At 36.8% G+C, this 17089-nt stretch overlaps 4 protein-coding genes across 4 annotated transcripts; 3 read left to right on the forward strand and 1 right to left on the reverse strand.

The window, feature by feature from the left end:
• Nucleotides 1-490: 490 nt before the first annotated feature.
• On the forward strand, nt 491-2557 carry MELLADRAFT_46840 (uncharacterized protein; the record flags this gene model as incomplete). The annotated part of the gene is made up of 7 exons (XM_007405035.1): nt 491-626; nt 783-813; nt 936-1254; nt 1338-1410; nt 1488-1681; nt 1826-1963; nt 2048-2557. 7 exons carry the CDS (start codon nt 503-505, stop codon nt 2207-2209), a joined length of 1041 nt encoding a protein of 346 aa, XP_007405097.1.
• Nucleotides 2534-3387, reverse strand: MELLADRAFT_91004 (uncharacterized protein; the record flags this gene model as incomplete). The annotated part of the gene is made up of 5 exons (XM_007405209.1): nt 2534-2808; nt 2891-2992; nt 3088-3167; nt 3249-3283; nt 3352-3387. 5 exons carry the CDS (start codon nt 3385-3387, stop codon nt 2534-2536), a joined length of 528 nt encoding a protein of 175 aa, XP_007405271.1.
• Nucleotides 3388-3582: 195 nt separating this feature from the next.
• MELLADRAFT_115262 (uncharacterized protein) lies at nt 3583-5400 on the forward strand (the record flags this gene model as incomplete). The annotated part of the gene is made up of 6 exons (XM_007405036.1): nt 3583-3778; nt 3861-4230; nt 4320-4454; nt 4539-4640; nt 4718-4755; nt 4846-5400. 6 exons carry the CDS (start codon nt 3583-3585, stop codon nt 5079-5081), a joined length of 1077 nt encoding a protein of 358 aa, XP_007405098.1.
• A 9367-nt stretch (nt 5401-14767) lies between these two features.
• On the forward strand, nt 14768-16696 carry MELLADRAFT_59650 (uncharacterized protein; the record flags this gene model as incomplete). Its single annotated transcript, XM_007405037.1, has 1 exon — nt 14768-16696. The coding sequence occupies one exon, from the start codon at nt 14768-14770 to the stop codon at nt 16694-16696; it is 1929 nt and encodes a 642-aa protein (XP_007405099.1).
• Between the last annotated feature and the right edge of the window lie 393 nt (nt 16697-17089).

Raw genomic sequence — 17089 nt, forward strand, 5'->3', positions numbered from 1 at the left:
AATCCAAACTCATCAAACCTCACGACAATTCTTTCATCTCAAACCAAAAAACCTCGAATCGAAACCCTCAAGAAACTCCGCGACCAAAAATGTTCAAGAAATGTGCACCGAACCGGATTCTAAGTTTTCACCGATTCTCAAACCCTCGATTTCCCACACCCATAGCACCAACAAGAAATTATGATCCATCACGAAATTCTTACTCAACTCAAACTCCTATCATTGATCCGAAATATATCATGAATCCAAATTCAGACTCAGATTCAAGAAATTTCAAAACATTTAAAGTTTTAGATTCATTTGGAAATTTAATTTCAAAAGAAACTAATCTTTTATCTATGAATGATATATCATTTAGTACAAAGATATACGAATTAATGGTAGGATTACCCATGTAAATTTCACATTCCCATTCCTCTTTCCAAAAACAAAAGTCCTAATTTTTTGTGGGTTTTTTTTCTTTTTGGCTTCTGTTTTTTTTTTGTGTAGGATAGATTCAACTATGAATAATTTACAAAGACAAGGTAGGGTTTCGTTTTATATGACAAGTTATGGTGAAGAAGCTTCAGTGGTTGGGTCTAGTGCTGCTTGGAATCAAGATGATGTGGTCTTTGCTCAATACAGAGGTTCGGTTCTCTTAATTCATCCCCTCTTCTCCTCCCCCGAAAAAGATGATGTATTTTTGATACGTTTTTTTTTGGTTTAGATGAGGTTTGAAAACTGATCATGTTTTTTGGTTTTTTTTGGTGCTTATTTGGGTGGAATGTTTTTTGTTTCGTTAGAACAAGGTGTTTTACTTTGGAGAGGTTGTAGGTAAGAACTAAATTTACAAAGTCGAAATTCCAACCCCATCCATCGATCCATCAACCAAAAGGAAAAAACAAACTAATCATCAAACCCGTGAATTGTGTTCCTATAAAAAAACTCAAAAACAGTTTAGATTACTTAATGGCACAATGTTTCTCAACCCACTCAGATCAATCATCCAAAGGCCGACAAATGCCAGTCCATTACAGCTCCAAAGCCCATAACTTCTACTCTATCAGTTCTCCATTAGGCACTCAAATCCCTCAATCATCCGGTGCAGCTTATAGTTTAAAAAGAGACATCAACCTAAAAAAAATCAAAAATGATGATAACCAAAAAAGATGTGTGGTGTGTTATATTGGTGAAGGTGCGGCTAGTGAAGGTGATTTTCATGCGGGTGTTAATATGGCTTCTGTACTGGGTGGTCCGATCGTTTTCTTTATAAGAGTTTGTGAATTTCTTTTTCTTTTTCGCCTCTTCTTTATTTGGGGGTTTCAGATTTGGTTTGATATAGAGTGTTTGGGTTTTAGAATAATGGATTTGCGATTTCTACACCTTCAAATCAACAATTCAAAGGAGACGGAATCGCATCCCGAGCCATCGGTAAGCCCAATCCACAAATCCCAATCCCGCAAAAAACCTCAATCCAACATAATTTCCTTTTGCGTATCTGTTTGTAGGGTATGGAATTAAGGCTATCAGAGTAGACGGAAACGATCCGATTGCCGTTTATTTAGCGTGTAAGGAAGCCAGAAGATTAGCTATCCAAGGTGAAGGAGAACCGATCTTGGTAGAAGCTATGACTTATAGAGTGGGACATCATTCGACTTCAGATGATTCTAGTGCTTATCGAAACCGTTCTGAAGTTGATGAAGTTTGTTTCAATCTCTTACTCTTTCTTTTTTTGATTTCTCATTTCTTTTTCTCTTTTTCTCATTTCTTGGGTTGATTTTTTTTTTTTTTTTTTTGGTTTTTTTCTTTGGGTGGGGGTTGGGGTTTGGGTTTGGTTTGAAAAAAGTGGAGAAAAAAAGATAATCCTGTGGATCGGATGAGAAGGTTTTTAGAACATCAAACTTGGTGGAATTCAACCAAAGAAAAAGATTTGATCGATTCATGGAAATCTAAAATTTCAAAATCCACCAAACTTGCCGAAAAAGTAAAGTTCAAACTCCTTACCATTAAATCTTTCAAAAATTGAATTGAATTGATTTTTTTCTTTGGTTTGGATGGGATGGAATAGGCATTCAAACCTGAGATTTCTCAAATGTGGACAGATGTGTTTTATGAAACTGATCAATTACATTTAATTCAACAAAAAGAAGAAAGTGAAAAGGTTTTAAAGAGATGGGCAAAGTATAAATTATATGAACATGAACTTGATCGATACAAATCAAAAGAATGAAAGACATTCATCACCATCAATCAAGTTATTTTATGATTTTCTTTTTTCCCTCTTTCTATCTATTTTATTAGCAAAAAGTTCTTTGAATGTTGTACAATTTGTTTGTGACATTTATTGTTGTTGTTTTCTTTACATCGTTATTATTGAAACCAAAGTGTGTGTAGGGTATTAATAACCTGAAAGTCTATCAAGTTTAGTTTTTTTTCGATTTTTGTTGTAATTCAAACCAATTCAATCAATCATAAAATACAAAACCTCACACAAAATAGCAATAGGCAGTAACAGTAACAAGTAGTATTCAAAAAAACCAAAACTCAACACAACTCATCCCACAAACCTAAACGAATCCGCCAGGATTTGATAATTATCAGAACCATTCTCAAGATTCTTAACCGAAACCAGTATAAAAGATTGACTAAAGATTCTAGGTAACCCATCTAATTTCTCATCCAAGTTATTCTTCTGATTCGAAGAAGAAGATGATTTAAAGTAATCCGGAATTATGTAAGTTGATGGAAAAGAAGTTGATGCATAAATTAATTGTCCTGTGATCGTGATTGATAGAGTCGGTGATGAATCGGGTGATTGAGCTTGTGATGCTTCTATTCCCCCAGCCACCCACGCAAAAAGAAAATGGAATTAGTTTGATGCGGTTTTCAGAGGAGGGAGAGAGAGGTTTACCTGAGATTAAATGACAGTCGTAGGATTGGATTTCGTGTTTTGTGAATGGTAATTGATTGATCAGTTGGTTTGATAAAGATTGAATTCCACTAATCGCATTACCTAAACGCCGCCCCCCAAAAAAACAAAAGATTTCAATTTTTAACTTTTTATAAAGGCTTTTGAAATTTTAGAATATGATTAAATTAAGCGTTTACCATTCCATACTATCCTTGCATCTGAATGATAAAGTTTTGGTAAATTAGTAGACCGATTAATCGAATCATACGTAGAATAACTAAACAACAAAAAACCCAAACCGGAATTCAATCGTTAGGGGTTTTGTTGATGGATTGAGAGGGATGAAGAGAGACTTGACTAGTTGTTGACGAATAATTCGGCTGATCTGTTTGCCTTTGTGAAAATCAAGATTGGTTAGTGATAGGTTTAGTGATGATGATGGTGATGAAGATATGATTTACTTTGTGTTGAAGGTGTTTGATCGCGCTGTTGACCATCTTGACTGTTTGATTTGGTAATTTGGTAGTTTGAGGTATTTTGATTTTGGTAATTTGTGAAGTTGGATTGAAGTTGGCTGATGATCCGACCCGAGCTGGTTTGAAGTTCAGGGCCGAGTCAAGTGAATATAAATGTCAAGTTGGATTGAAAAGTTTCAAAAAGAAATTCCAAAATTTCCAAAAAATCCAAACATCATGAAGAAAGAAGAAGCTCATCTCAAAACACCCATTCGACCTAAACTCAGTCCCACTAACTTGACAGTCTCTTCACCAGATATCAAATCAACCATCTCTTCATCATCTTCAATCACTTCCATCTCCTCATCAACTTCAATTCAATCTCAATCAAATCATCAACTAAACCGATCTCATCCCATCACTCTCATCAACCGTACGTTCACCCAAACCTTCATCACCTTAACCCTTCCCAAACCCAAAACCCTAATCCATCCAACTGTTTTTACCCAATCCAGAATCAATTTCACCACCCCATTCATCCAAACTATCAAATTCTCAAACCGATCCCACAAACCCTTTCAACCAAACCCAACACTCAACCCCCAAACCATCAAACCATCAACAAGCCTCAAACCCTTCAAGTTTCCATCACCCAAGCTCGTCTTCAAGTACATCATCTAATCCAAACTTATTCGATCCGTTACCTAGTTTACCTTCTAGACTAAGAAAAGCTTCTCTTAAATGGATCCCTCCTCCTAACTTTGGTTTTATCGAATCTTGGTTATACAGATCGGGTGAACCTAATGAATTGAGTCATCAGTTTTTGTTGTCTTTGAATTTGAAATCTTTGATTTGGTTAGCTCCTAGACCTATCTCTTCTTCTTTGTAAGTTTCTTTTTCTCTATCTCTTTTTTTGATGAGATGAAAAGATCTTGAGGCTTTTTGGGTTGTTTGGTTTTGGGGCGGCGGTTTAGTCGAGAATGTTTGAGTTCGACTGTCAAGTTTTATGATTTAGGAATCTTACATGCTGCTGCTATTGATGAAGTCACAGATGAAGCAGTAACAGAAGCCTTACGGTTGATCTTAAGTCCAAAACTGTATCCATTAATGTTGGTCATCCATATTTCTTAAACTCTTCAAATTCTCTTATTTCAAAACTCAATGTTTTTTTTTGTTTTTTTGTTTTTCTTTAGGATTATGTGTGCTGGTGGATCTCATAGGACTGGTACGGTTATTGGTTGTTTAAGAAAATTACAGGGATGGAACCTTGCTTCGATTTTTGAAGAATATCGTAGGTAAATACAATTGTTTTGAACAAAATCAATCATATTCCCAACAACATTATTAATTGTCTTTTTTTGGGTTGGTTTAGGTATGCTGGTGCACAACATCATATAATGAATGAACAATGTTGAGTATATTTTCTTCTCTTTCAACTCACAAATTCCAAATCAAAAAAAACTAACCTAATTTGATTTTTTTGGATTGGTTTGGAATCAGTTATTGAATTTTACGACACAAGAAGACTTACCCAAAACTTATCACAAGAAACGATGAAAAGTTCAAGAAATGAAACCCATTCAAATGAAAAAGTGATGATTCGAGTCGAAAGAAATCATGAAGGAATCGATTTAGAAAGTCTTGGATTAGGTAACCAAGTTGGAATGGATCATCAGCTTTTCAAAAGGGCTACTCCGGCTGATGAGATGGGGTGTAGGGCTTATACTTTGAATTGATTTTAGTCATTCATTTTTGGTTTGCATTTTTTATATATTAAGTATTCGTTTGATTTATGGTTTGTTTGGTTTATGTTTTGTTTGGTTTGTATTTATGGAGTTTTTTTGTTTGTTTGATTTGCTTTTTTTTGTTTTTTCAGTTAGTTATTAGTTAAAGTTTTTATCTTTTCCTTAAAAAAACATTTTTATACAACATTTTGCATTAAGAAAGGATTTTTGTTTTTCTGAAAAGAATGAGAAACCTTTAAATTTTGTATTCTTATATATTAATTATTTAACTCATGATTTTCTTTCACTTAATTTACTATTTAATTTAATTAATTGGGATGATTTTGATTTTCTATGATAAAGATTTTTATATAGAATATGGTATGAATAAAAGGTTATGTGTAACGTATGCATAATTGATTTTCTTTTTGTTGAATAGGGGCTCTCAAACCTGACCCGGTTTCAAAAAACCCAGTTGACCCAGTTGAGTTTTTGGCTGGGAGCTGTCAATAAATGTCAAATTTATATACAAAGTTACTGCCAAAAAGTCAACTGGGTCAACTGGGTTTTTTGAAAACCGGGTCAGGTTTGAGAGCCCCTAATGTTTAATTGAATATTTAAGATTTAAGGCATGTTCACTTAAGGAATTTCTGAACAGAAATCAAATTCTGTAAATTTTAAAATGCAAAAATCAAACATGCACCACCAAATAGACACTTTAAATTTTTGCAGAATTTGATTTCTCACCAGAAATTGCTTAAGAGCGCGTTCACTTAAGCGATTTCTGACTCGAAATTGCTTTTTACACATAACAGAAATCGCTTTCTGTAAAAAGTGTTTGATTTGTTATTTACAAGCATTCTGTAATGTACAGAATGCTTATAAAAATAGCTTTTTAAGCTGATTTCTACAATTCGATAATAGCGAATTTTACTTGATTTTTGCTCTTTCTGTCCTCTTGACCATTTTCGACAAGTTCGTGTCCAACGTACAAAACCCACCAAACCCCATCCAAAACTCCAAAGCCATATCAGACCCGATCATCCTCTCTTCAAGTTCTACTTGACCCTTCCTTTCTCATCGGACCATTCCATTTCTTCATCCCTCTTTCACCTCAAAAATGTCCGAAAATGAATCAAACAACAACAGCAACAACGAAGATGAAACTTCGACTCAAATTGCTCCGACCAAATTAAAATCAAACAAGAAAAAAAAATCAGCTTCCAAAACCAAATCGATCAAAACCAAAGAAAAAAACAAATCAACCGATAAGAAATCAAACATCAAGAAATCAAATAATAAGAAATTAAATGATAAGAATGAGAAATCAAGTAATGATCAAGCTGAAGATGAAGGTCAAGATGATGATGATAATGATGACCATGGGATTGTAGTTAGTGGTGGCAATTGGGTGCACAAGTGCACCGTTTGGCTGATTGATGAGTATTGCCATCAAATCGAGCTTGGAAATGGTAATGATGGAGGACTGAAAACGGCAGCGTGGAAACTAGTCCTTGAATCCTACAACAAACGATGGAAAACAAAGGAAGGATTAACTCGGTTAAAAAATCATATCCAGAAGGTAATCAATGAATTCTCTTCCTTATTTTGTATTGGATTACCTTTAACTGACCTTACTGAAACCTCAATATCTAGCTCAAGATAACTTACCGAGCCTTCGATAAGATCATGGACTCGTCTGGAGCTCCTGGTTGTGATACAACAACGGGAATAGTGACTGCAGACAAAGAGTGGTGGGACAAATGGATCAAGGCAGTAAGTAAGATTGTTGTGATCTTCATATCATCGTTTGGTGAATTCTTTTTTCTATCTTTGTTTGCTTATAGGATGGAAACAAAGATGCTATCCCTATCAAAAATCATAGTTTCCCAGCTTATAAAGCTGTTGGCACGATTATGCCTGCGAAACACCTCCGAGCGAATGGTGCTGAAGGCTTTGGGACGCAAAGCAAGAAACGACAATCGGCTTCACCGGGAACTGATGATGTAGATGAGGAAGCAGCAAATGGTAAGTTAATTTAACCATTTGATCATTGTAGATCCGACTCAATTGACCAGTTCATTCAACATCTTGTATGCTTCACAGATTCGTTTCCATCTGAATCTGAATCAATCCAAAGAGTGGCTACTGATCACAGTGAGGAGGACATCAAGGACGATGATGATGGTGATGGGAGTGTTAGTGAGTTGGATCGTCCTTCAAAATCGACAAAAGGTAAAGCAGCTGGAAAAACCAATAATAAAGTCAGTAATCATCAATAAAAGAAAGTAGTCATCTAAAGATTTGTACTAACTGGTTTTATCGATATCAAATACAGAAGAATCCATTTGCGAGGCATCTGAAAATTGCTAAGCGACAACTTGCAGAAGAAGAAGAAGAAACTCCTGAGATGAAGTTTGTACGCAGCAAAAGAGGACCGATTGACAGAGATGCGTCCACTTCATCAGGAAAACGATCTCGCACCACTGGACCAAAGCTAGTCTCTCAATCAATCAATCGTGCAGTGGATCTGGAAGAACAAGCTGAAAGTGATCGGATCAAGATTGCAAGGTTGAAGTTAGAACAACATCCGAAACGTCAAGAAGCAATGAGTATTTTCAACGCTGGATGTAACATTGAACTCAAACCAGAGCTCATTTACACAGTAGCAAGTAAATTAAAAGATGATGATGTAGCGTCCTTCTTCTTCCACATGCATGAGGATCATAGGTGGAACTGGTTGAAGGAGGAAGCTGGAGTCTTAGCAGAGTATCAATAGGAGGTTTGAAAATTGAATTATGATCTTTATTACTGATTTATATTATTATCTTTATTTTTGATCGTATGATCAATATATCTTAAAAGGTCTTATTCTTATAATTTCATTCTTTTTTGTTGTATTGTTTTCTAATCAGTTTTCATTTCAAAATTGGTTAAGTTTGCAATTTCAATAAGCTGTAGCAGTTAAATACATAATAACTTTGTGTTTTTAAGTTTGCAATGCACTGATTTAAAACTTGATCGCTTAGATATTGTTTTGTTGACCGAATGATTTAGTTTGAAGTATCAGTATGATAAAACGATTTTGAGATTAAAATTCGACAGTGATTGATGTGATTAAAAAAGGATGAACAATTGGTTTATTGATTTGGCACACTGCCTTCCAACAAACATCAATTGATAAAACAATGAGGTATGGACAATCGGTTTATTCATTTGGCACACTGCCTTCGAACAAACAGCGATTGATATGAATGAAAAGGAACGGGCAATTGGTTTATTGATTTGGCACACTGCCTTCCAACAGACGGCAATTGAGGTGATTTAAAAAATTAAGCTGGGAGTTATGTTGAGATGGTTAGGTAGGTGGCAAAATTGTTTGCAACCCCAGTATTTATATGGCATCAACAAAAAGCAGGAGCTGATTGAAAGCAAAATTGGCTTTTCAAAAGCAAGAGTTGCTTTTCAAAAAGCCAGAGTTGCTTTTCAAAAAGCCAGAGTTGCTTTTTAGAAAGCACGAGTTGGTTTTCAAAAAGCACGAGTTGGTTGTCAAAGAGCTAGAGTTGCATTTCAAAAAGCAAGAGTTGTTGGAAAGCAAAATTCACTCATCAAAAAGCAACAGTGACTTTTTAAAAGAGGGCTTTATGTGTGTTTAATTGGCTGGTTAAATAAATATATATTTTAAACAATGAGACTGTGATACAGAGAGGTGCGATGTGAATGAAAATAAAAATTTTAAAACATGAAAATTATTAAAGTACTTGTATAAATTGATACCATCAAACATGTCGGCGAGCAGCGGCAGCATGCGTATAATCATGAAACATCTGTTCAGCAATATGATCACGCATGTCATTTGCTTGAGTACGCTGAGCAGGCGTGGGTGCGACCCACTCAGGGTCGTCATCATCACGGGCTAACCTGGCTTCTAATCTCTCCTTCAATGCATACTCTTCGTAAAAGTCGTCTTTGCCAGATTCAAGTCGAATTATATTATGTAAGACACAGCAAGCAATCACAATCCTTACTTGGGTTTTGTAAGGAAAGGCCGGCATACAAGCTAAGATTGGGAATCGCATCTTGTTGACGCCAAAGATTCGTTCAATTATGATTCAAAGTGATGAGTGTCGGTGATTATACAGTTCCTTCGCCGTTTGTGGTGCGAGGCCGGAGTGCTTCCATTCCTTGAGGTGATATCGAACCGAGCGATAAGGTGTCAGGAATCCTGGCACATTTGCATATCCAGCATCCGCAACATAGAAGTGGTCTGAAAGGCGTAGACAAATCAGTGAAACATTTGCATAATGATGTATGTTGATCACGTACCTGTCGGAACCACGAATCGACCCTCTTCAAGTGCTTGATGAAGTACTCGAGCATCTGCGTAAGAGCCTTCTAATCCGGCATACACAAAGGTAAATAGCATGTTGAAAGAACAAGCTGCTAATACATTTTGGCTGATGTCCCCTTTTCGGTTTTGATGTGCTGGTTTGCGATCCGCAGGTACAATACAAGGGATGTGGGTGCCATCAATTGCACCCACACAATTGTCGAAGTAAGGAGTCATTCTTGGATTTGTCCGTATCTCTTTCGGACATAGGCCATTTGCGATAGGTTGGACAATGTAGATAGATTGAAGCGAGGTGATTGCATTGAGAACCTTGTTGAAATAGCGGCTGATGGTGGCACCAGAGCGCTGGAATCGTTCACCCGCCAGTCGATTAGAACCCGAGTTGCCGACAATGAATAAAAAAATCATAACACGCTCTTCCACAGTCACACTTCTCTTGCGTTGGACAGTGAGCTTGCCTTCAAGGGCTTTGATTAAGCCCTTGAAGGCAAGTTTGTCCATTCTACACAGCTCTCGAAAGCGTACGTCACTTCCTTCTAAAATTTCTTTGGTATAATGATTCCCCCGGAGCTTGGACGTTCGACATGGAATCTTTGGAATGGTATTCAAAGTATCTAGGAATTGTTTTCCGGCTTGAATCACAATCTTGAGAAGATTGCTTTTTCTCAATGAGGTTGATGACCTTGAGGAGTTTGAGCCGGATGAATCAGACATGATTGGTGGTGGTTGTTTGTACCATCACCAATTCGATCTTAGAATGTGTTGTTGTTAAAAAGTTAACAAAGTGAACACTTCTCAGATGAATTTTGATGTCCTTCATCTGAAAAGTGAAATTATGGCATTTTACTATAAAAAGACTTTTGTACGTGTACGAAAGTGGTGCCTTAGAAACTGATTTCTAGAAAAGCGGGCTAAGTGAACGCGCTCTAAGTGATTGTGCCCTTGATCAATGATGATTTTCTTCTAAGAATCCAAAGTATTTGTTGGAAGATTTTTTAGCTTTAGGATATGAATTTGTACAAGTACTTTTATGAGTGATGTGAGGAGTGGGTGTCAGTTGAGTGTATGTACTCTTTCACTAAGAATATGATAAGAAAGGTAAAGTGTGGTCTTTGTGTGGTACAGCCAAGTGAAGACTACAGCTAGTTGAATTCTTAAAAGAGGATTTGAGGAAGAGAAAAAGAGACTAAGGGCAGTGAAGAGATAGTATGCTCTAAGCTCATGAGACTACAAGGGGCAGGCTTTACACTTTGGTGAACCAAAGATCCTGAAGGCTACTTTAGACTCTGTGTAAGGGAGGAAGCTTTGCTACTTTAAGGTATTTTTCTAGAGACTATGATTGCCCAGGACTCATAGAATTCGTTACCAAGGGTGTTCAGAAATGGGACCTGTGATGCTCAAGTTTTCTCTTTGGACTACACAACTAAACATGTACTCAAGGATCCTCTTAATAGGATTTCAAGTATGATGTGAGTCTGATGTTGTGATGTGTTAAAGGATGGGGGATGAATCAAGGGAGAAAAGGGGGGCTTGTATATTCACGGGTCAAGTGTCAACTTGTGGTTGATGTTTGATCCTTGATTCAACTTGTGGTTGGCACTTAGGTTAAGTTTGTTATGTATTCAATACATTATGTACATGTGTTTTTGTGGCTCTTGACACTGAGCCTTAGTACTTATTGGTTTATACAATATTATTATAATATTACATGTGTTACTGTTGGCCCGTGGTCCTGTAATGAGCGCTCAGGGCTGACAATGATGATATAAATGACAATGAATCAATGACATGTCAACGTTATGCCTGGCCATCAAGGAGGTACCATAGCCATATGAAGAAGGTACAGACCATGGGGCTAACTCAACCTCAGGGCCCCTTGCTGGCCATCAAGGGGGTACTCAAGCTGTATCAACATGGATGCAGGGCTATTTTTGCCTGGGGGCACTTATTGAGGCATTGGTGGATGGAATGAAAATTTCAAGTCACAATGAAACATTTTGAGTCATGACTTGGATATGAAATTGTAAGATGCAGATTTGATATCAACACAGAGAAAGAGCTTTGGGATAAACCTGAACAGACAGGTGACATGATTTAAGCTCTTGTTTGAACTCGATACTAGATAGACACAGCGGATGATCACATTGTTACCTGGACAGACAGGTGAAATGATTTAAGCTCTTGTTTGAACTCGATACTAGGTAGACACAGCGGATGATCACGCTCTTACCTGCGAGAAAGCAGGAGAAAGAAAAAGAAGTGAACTACGTAGAAGAGTGAGCTTGGTCCAAGTTCGTAAGTAGTAGGATAAAGAAAAAGAAGTAAAACAACTTACTCTGAGTGTTCATGTTCCTAACGGTGAGGAACAAACTCAGAGTCTGAGAGAGAGAGAGTATAAGAGTCTAGACAATTTAGAAAACGACAAAGGGAAATTTTTTGACAAAATGTGGACAAGAGAGGATTCTGATCCAAATGGGACAAGTGTACGGAGAGAACAGAAACACTACTACACAAGAATCCAAAAAGGGAAATAGATGACAGTTCATAAGATGATTTGAGTGAGTTCTTCATTCTTGATGTAACCCATTTTGTCTTACTGAAACATTCACGTTGTTAGCATCGTAACCTCATCCTGCACACCCCTTTACCATCCTGATTCGTGATGTACTTGACACAACAGTACCTTATTCTACAACAGGATATTGGTGAACAGCAAAAATGTTTCAAGTTACAATCAGGATATTGGTGGATGGAAGAAAAATTCCAAGTTACAATCAAGATATTGGTGGACAGAATAGAAATTTTGAGTTATGATTAGGGTATTGGTGGACGGAAAAGATGCTGGAAAACTAGCACATGTGTTAATATTCCCCCAAGATTTGAGATGTAAGTTCCAGAAGACAGTGCCTATATGAGTTTGTCAAAATATAGGTACCTGCAAGGGTGGAAGTGTAATGTGGGCTGTATTATGAGTTTTGTTCATCATGGGTTCAGACATCTGGGATTATTAGTTGTTCAAGACTTCCCCCTGACTCTCCTTTTTCCTTGTAGCTTTTTCTTTTATTGTTTCATCTTTGAAGTTGGTCACTTGTTATTAACAGATAGGAATGTTAAATAACAGGACTTTTTACATTACAAGTTGAATTTGACGGGTCGGATTCTTTTACTTACTTCAATTTGATTTTCAATGACGTCACAGCTGTTTACCACATCGTCAGATTTCCTTCCTCTTGTTATCATCACTTCACTCGCAAAACTTCATAGTCAGTGTTGTGATTTTTTGATGCCCACCCTCTCCACCCTTTCTTATTAGAAGAGCTTATGTTTATTGAGGTATTATATTGTTTCAGCTTTTTCAGGCAGTGTTATTTATTAAGAAATGTCTTTGGTTTATTTTCTTTTAAGAAGTTCAAAGATTGTATTTCTATTTTTTAAGTTTTTTATGTTTGTTTAAGTTATCATTCTTAGTTTGGTTCTTTCACGATACGTGTAGTGCTGTCCGCTGTCCACACCATGAGTTGTTAGGTTTTAGGATGATTGAAATTTACTGTCCCTTGGTTTCAGACCGATGGGCTTTTTTGCCACTCCTAACTATCAGTTCATTATACTTAGTTTTGTGAGTGTGACTGTATTTAAAACATTTCCTATTATTCTTGGTTACTGGTTTTTCTGATTACTCAACTGCTGGATTAAGTATACTATGGGTAGCTTTCTCTTTTATTGTTTCATCTCTATTATTCTTGGTTACTGGTTTTTCTGATTACTCAACTGCTGGATGGGCAATTGATACAAGGGGTTAGATAAAACCCCGCTCTCTCAAGAGCTTGTGCCAAGTTCCGATCCAGTGAAGGTAGAGAAATACACTCCAGCTTACAGTACCAGATTCAACCATATAGGCACCTTCTTTTGGATATCTCCCCCAGAATACACATTGTAGGTACTTTCTGGATTGAAACACACATGCAGGTGCTGATTTCCACAGTGCCTACAAATTTGAATTTATGGTGGTATTGAGAGGGACCTTAAATATGTATAACAATTTGATTGTAAAAAACCCACTGATATTATAAATGGTAAATATGTCAATGGATCAATGACATGTAAGAGTTATATCTAGGCATTTGAGGGTAATCTCTGAGGACTGGATCCGCCTTACACAACATGTATGCACTGTAGAGCCAAATTCACTCCCTTGGAGGTCATTGGTCTTCTATTTCATTTGGTCAGCAGCCACACTCTTTTTTTTTGGTCTAGAAAACTGTCCAGACGGTTGCAGGCATCATCTGAAGACTTTTTGAAATTTGTCTGAAATGGCTTTGAAATTTGTCTGAAATGACTTTGCAATTTCTCTGAAATGACTTTGAAAAATTATTGAAGTTGTGGTAGTCTCTAGCCTACCAGTGACTAGTAGCTGAGGGCTGTGAGACATGAAACGTGGTAATTGATTCACATGGTAATTGGTTCATCCCAGCAGAATTTGCCAATTTCTCCACTGGCAAATTTTTCACAGATGTTCAATGTCATGTCAATCATAACTCACATCACATTTCTTTCAGTGGAGAACCTTCCATGGAAGCCCCAGTTCAGTTATGCCAGTATTCACAGTACATTGAAAAACCCTTGATGGTTTTGGCATTGTGCAAAACAAAGTTGAAAAACTTGAATTCTTGATTTTTAAATATAGATGAAATCATCAAAAAACCCTTTTCATCCTCACTATTCAGTTCCATCATTGGGGTAAAACAGCACATGATATATATGAAGTATGAGTCAAAAATATATATAGCAGGGAATCACAGGTGACATGGAAAATATTCTTCTTGGTGTCTGATTAAAAAGAAATGGGTTTGAGGCAGAGAGGGGAGATGGATGAGTTAGAAAAAAAATCATTACTGACTATCATTAAATTCTGAAATCATCAGCAGATATGAGCAATCTGAGATATTGATCAATTTTCTGAAGATATGATCTTCAAATTGTGATCCTGGCTGTGATATGTGTCTGATAGAAAATATACACTCTCAAAAAGAAGGCATATTCTAAGATCTCCAGTGCCCCAAGCATCCTGTCAAGGGAATGATTTAGTTGAAATTGATTGTTTCAAATTTCATTGGCTCTCAATCATGCATTCAGAAGTGTTCAGTATTTTTGACTTCACACTTGTCTTGGGCTTTGGTTTTCCTATGATTGACTTCTTACTGGTATTGAGTTTTTGTTTCAGTATTTTTTATTTCAAAAAACAGGTCTCAGGTATCCCGGGGCTCTTGAAATATGTCTTTTGTTTTTAGCATGAACCCTTCATCTCAGCCTCTGAGCCCAGTCTTACCTTGAAGTCCCCATTTGCAAAATGAACATCCTACTAGGAATTTACAGTCCTTTCTTTCTTCAAGCTTTATGTTTTCCCATGGATAAGTCTTGGGGTCCTAGTGAATTCTCTTCAAATATTCACCCACACCAAGTTGGAAGATATTTGAATAAGATTGAATTTAATCAAGATATGCATGGCCACAATCAAAGATCACCAAGTTCTATAGCAAATCTTCATTCAAATCCAGGCATCTATGCTTCTGTCCCAAACTCAGTACAAACCTCTTCAATCCATTCAACTGACACAAGAAACAATAGGGCACCTAGTCTAAGTCTAGACTTAACCCTTGCTCCACCTGGATCAGTCTTGGGCTGTTCAGGAAAAGATGTCCAGAATTTGGATCTTTCCCTTGCTCAACCTGTAATTCTGAAACTGGAAAATTCACAGAATGTCCATGGTCCTAATTTACCAAAGGAATTATCAAGTGATAGGGCCCAAGATTTATTTAAGCTTTCATCTGAAAGGACAAGTACCAAGATAGGAGATAACCAAAAGCTCATCAATAATAGATCAACATATTTCTCACCCAAACGTTGCCATGGGGATATGGAAGGAGAAAGCTCCAATGCAGGTGGATCAAATCTTCCAAAGTTTCAAAAGACACAAATCAATCAAATGTCAAAGAATCTAGAAGCTTCAATACTGGATCATTTTTGGCAGAAGATAGGTGTGGGGGAACCCATCACATCTTCATCAACAGAGAATCATCTCTTAAACCAACTCCATCACTTTGGAAGAGAACTCTTGCTCAAAGAGGCCACTTTGCAAAACCAAATTGAAGCCTATTTCAAGAACATGGAAGATTTTTTTCTTCAGAAACTGAAAGCCCTGAAGATCTTGTTGGATGATAAAGTTCAAATATGGCAAGAGATGAACAACATTATAAACATATACTCAAAAATCACCTTAGGATTCTTTGCCTCTCTCAAGATTGTTTGTCAGAAAGATGTAGGAGAGCTGAAAGGATTATATGAGGATGGATGGATGTTCCTCTCACAATTGTTTGAAGATTGGAAAGATTCAAGTCTTGATTATATGGTTTCTCTACAATCAAGTTACATCAAAGCACTGTCATCTGACATTACAGTGTGTACATATAGACCAAAATATTCAATGCCAATGAAAGAGAATGGGGATCCCCCTATCTTAGTGTATTTCTCACTTTTTAAAAAAGGGTCAGAGGTAAAGAACTTTAGAAGATACCAGGAAAAATCCAATCTTAGTCTCTCGGACTTTGTCATGGCAATTGACACAGGACTGGATGGTCAAAAAGGGGATACAGAGACTGAAAAAACAATATCCACAGTGCCATTGAAAAATACTTTGCCTGTACAAAGAGGAAGAAAAGATGAAGTTGCAAGGACAATGGAAATTGGCAAGATGATCACAAACAACAGTTTGGGTCGGTACATAAATATATGGCTTGGAATACTTGAAAACAAAATGCAAGCAAGGTTTGACCAGAAAAATCTTCCTTCTGGAATCTTCTATGGTAACATCAGATCAGTGATCAATAGGATGAGATCACATATACTTCCTTTCTTTTTTGGAAGTCTCCACATCTTACATCCTGAAAGTCCTCCAGATAGAGGTGTGGATGGGGTACTCAGTGATGGGTATATATTTGTAATGGAATACTTCAAGGGTTGGGAAGCTCCAGATCTGGACACTGCTATTACACTGCCAGCACCAAAGATATCTCAGTATGAATACAACCCACAGGCTAGTGTCCTACTGAGATATCTTTTGAATCTTCTGCCGGATGGTTCTGGTAGAAAGTCAGTACATTTGCTCTGGGGTCTATGGAAAGCGTGGATCAAATGGGACCAATCAAGCTTCAAGAACAAGAAACAATTCACAAATTGCAAAACATTTTTTGATACTTTGAGAAAGGTTGCTAGTGAATGAATTGGTTGATCTCTATCCAACATGAGTCATTTGACCATCTTTTGTCACATATGCTTGTGGATTCCATACATTTTCAGACTGTGCTATTATCAATGGATAACTGAATGCCAACTATTTCTCTTGCTGATTTCAGCACTATACATACTCATTGTACATATGAATTTATATTTTGACCACTCTTATCAATTTTCTTCTTAGACAACATTGCAACCTTATTGTTCTTGTATCTTAGCCCTTGGATTTCTCTTTTCAGTGTTTTCCATGTTGATGTCTTGGCTCAAACTCTGATATTTGCGTGATGATCATCTAGTCTGATCCCTTTTCAACTTTCCTTCTTCTGTAATCTCTGGATTCCAGCATTATATACAACTTGCAAACTGGTCACTTTGATTA

This window comes from Melampsora larici-populina (genome assembly GCF_000204055.1).
Source record: "Melampsora larici-populina 98AG31 unplaced genomic scaffold MELLAscaffold_3, whole genome shotgun sequence".
NCBI classification, from domain to species: domain Eukaryota; kingdom Fungi; phylum Basidiomycota; class Pucciniomycetes; order Pucciniales; family Melampsoraceae; genus Melampsora; species Melampsora laricis-populina.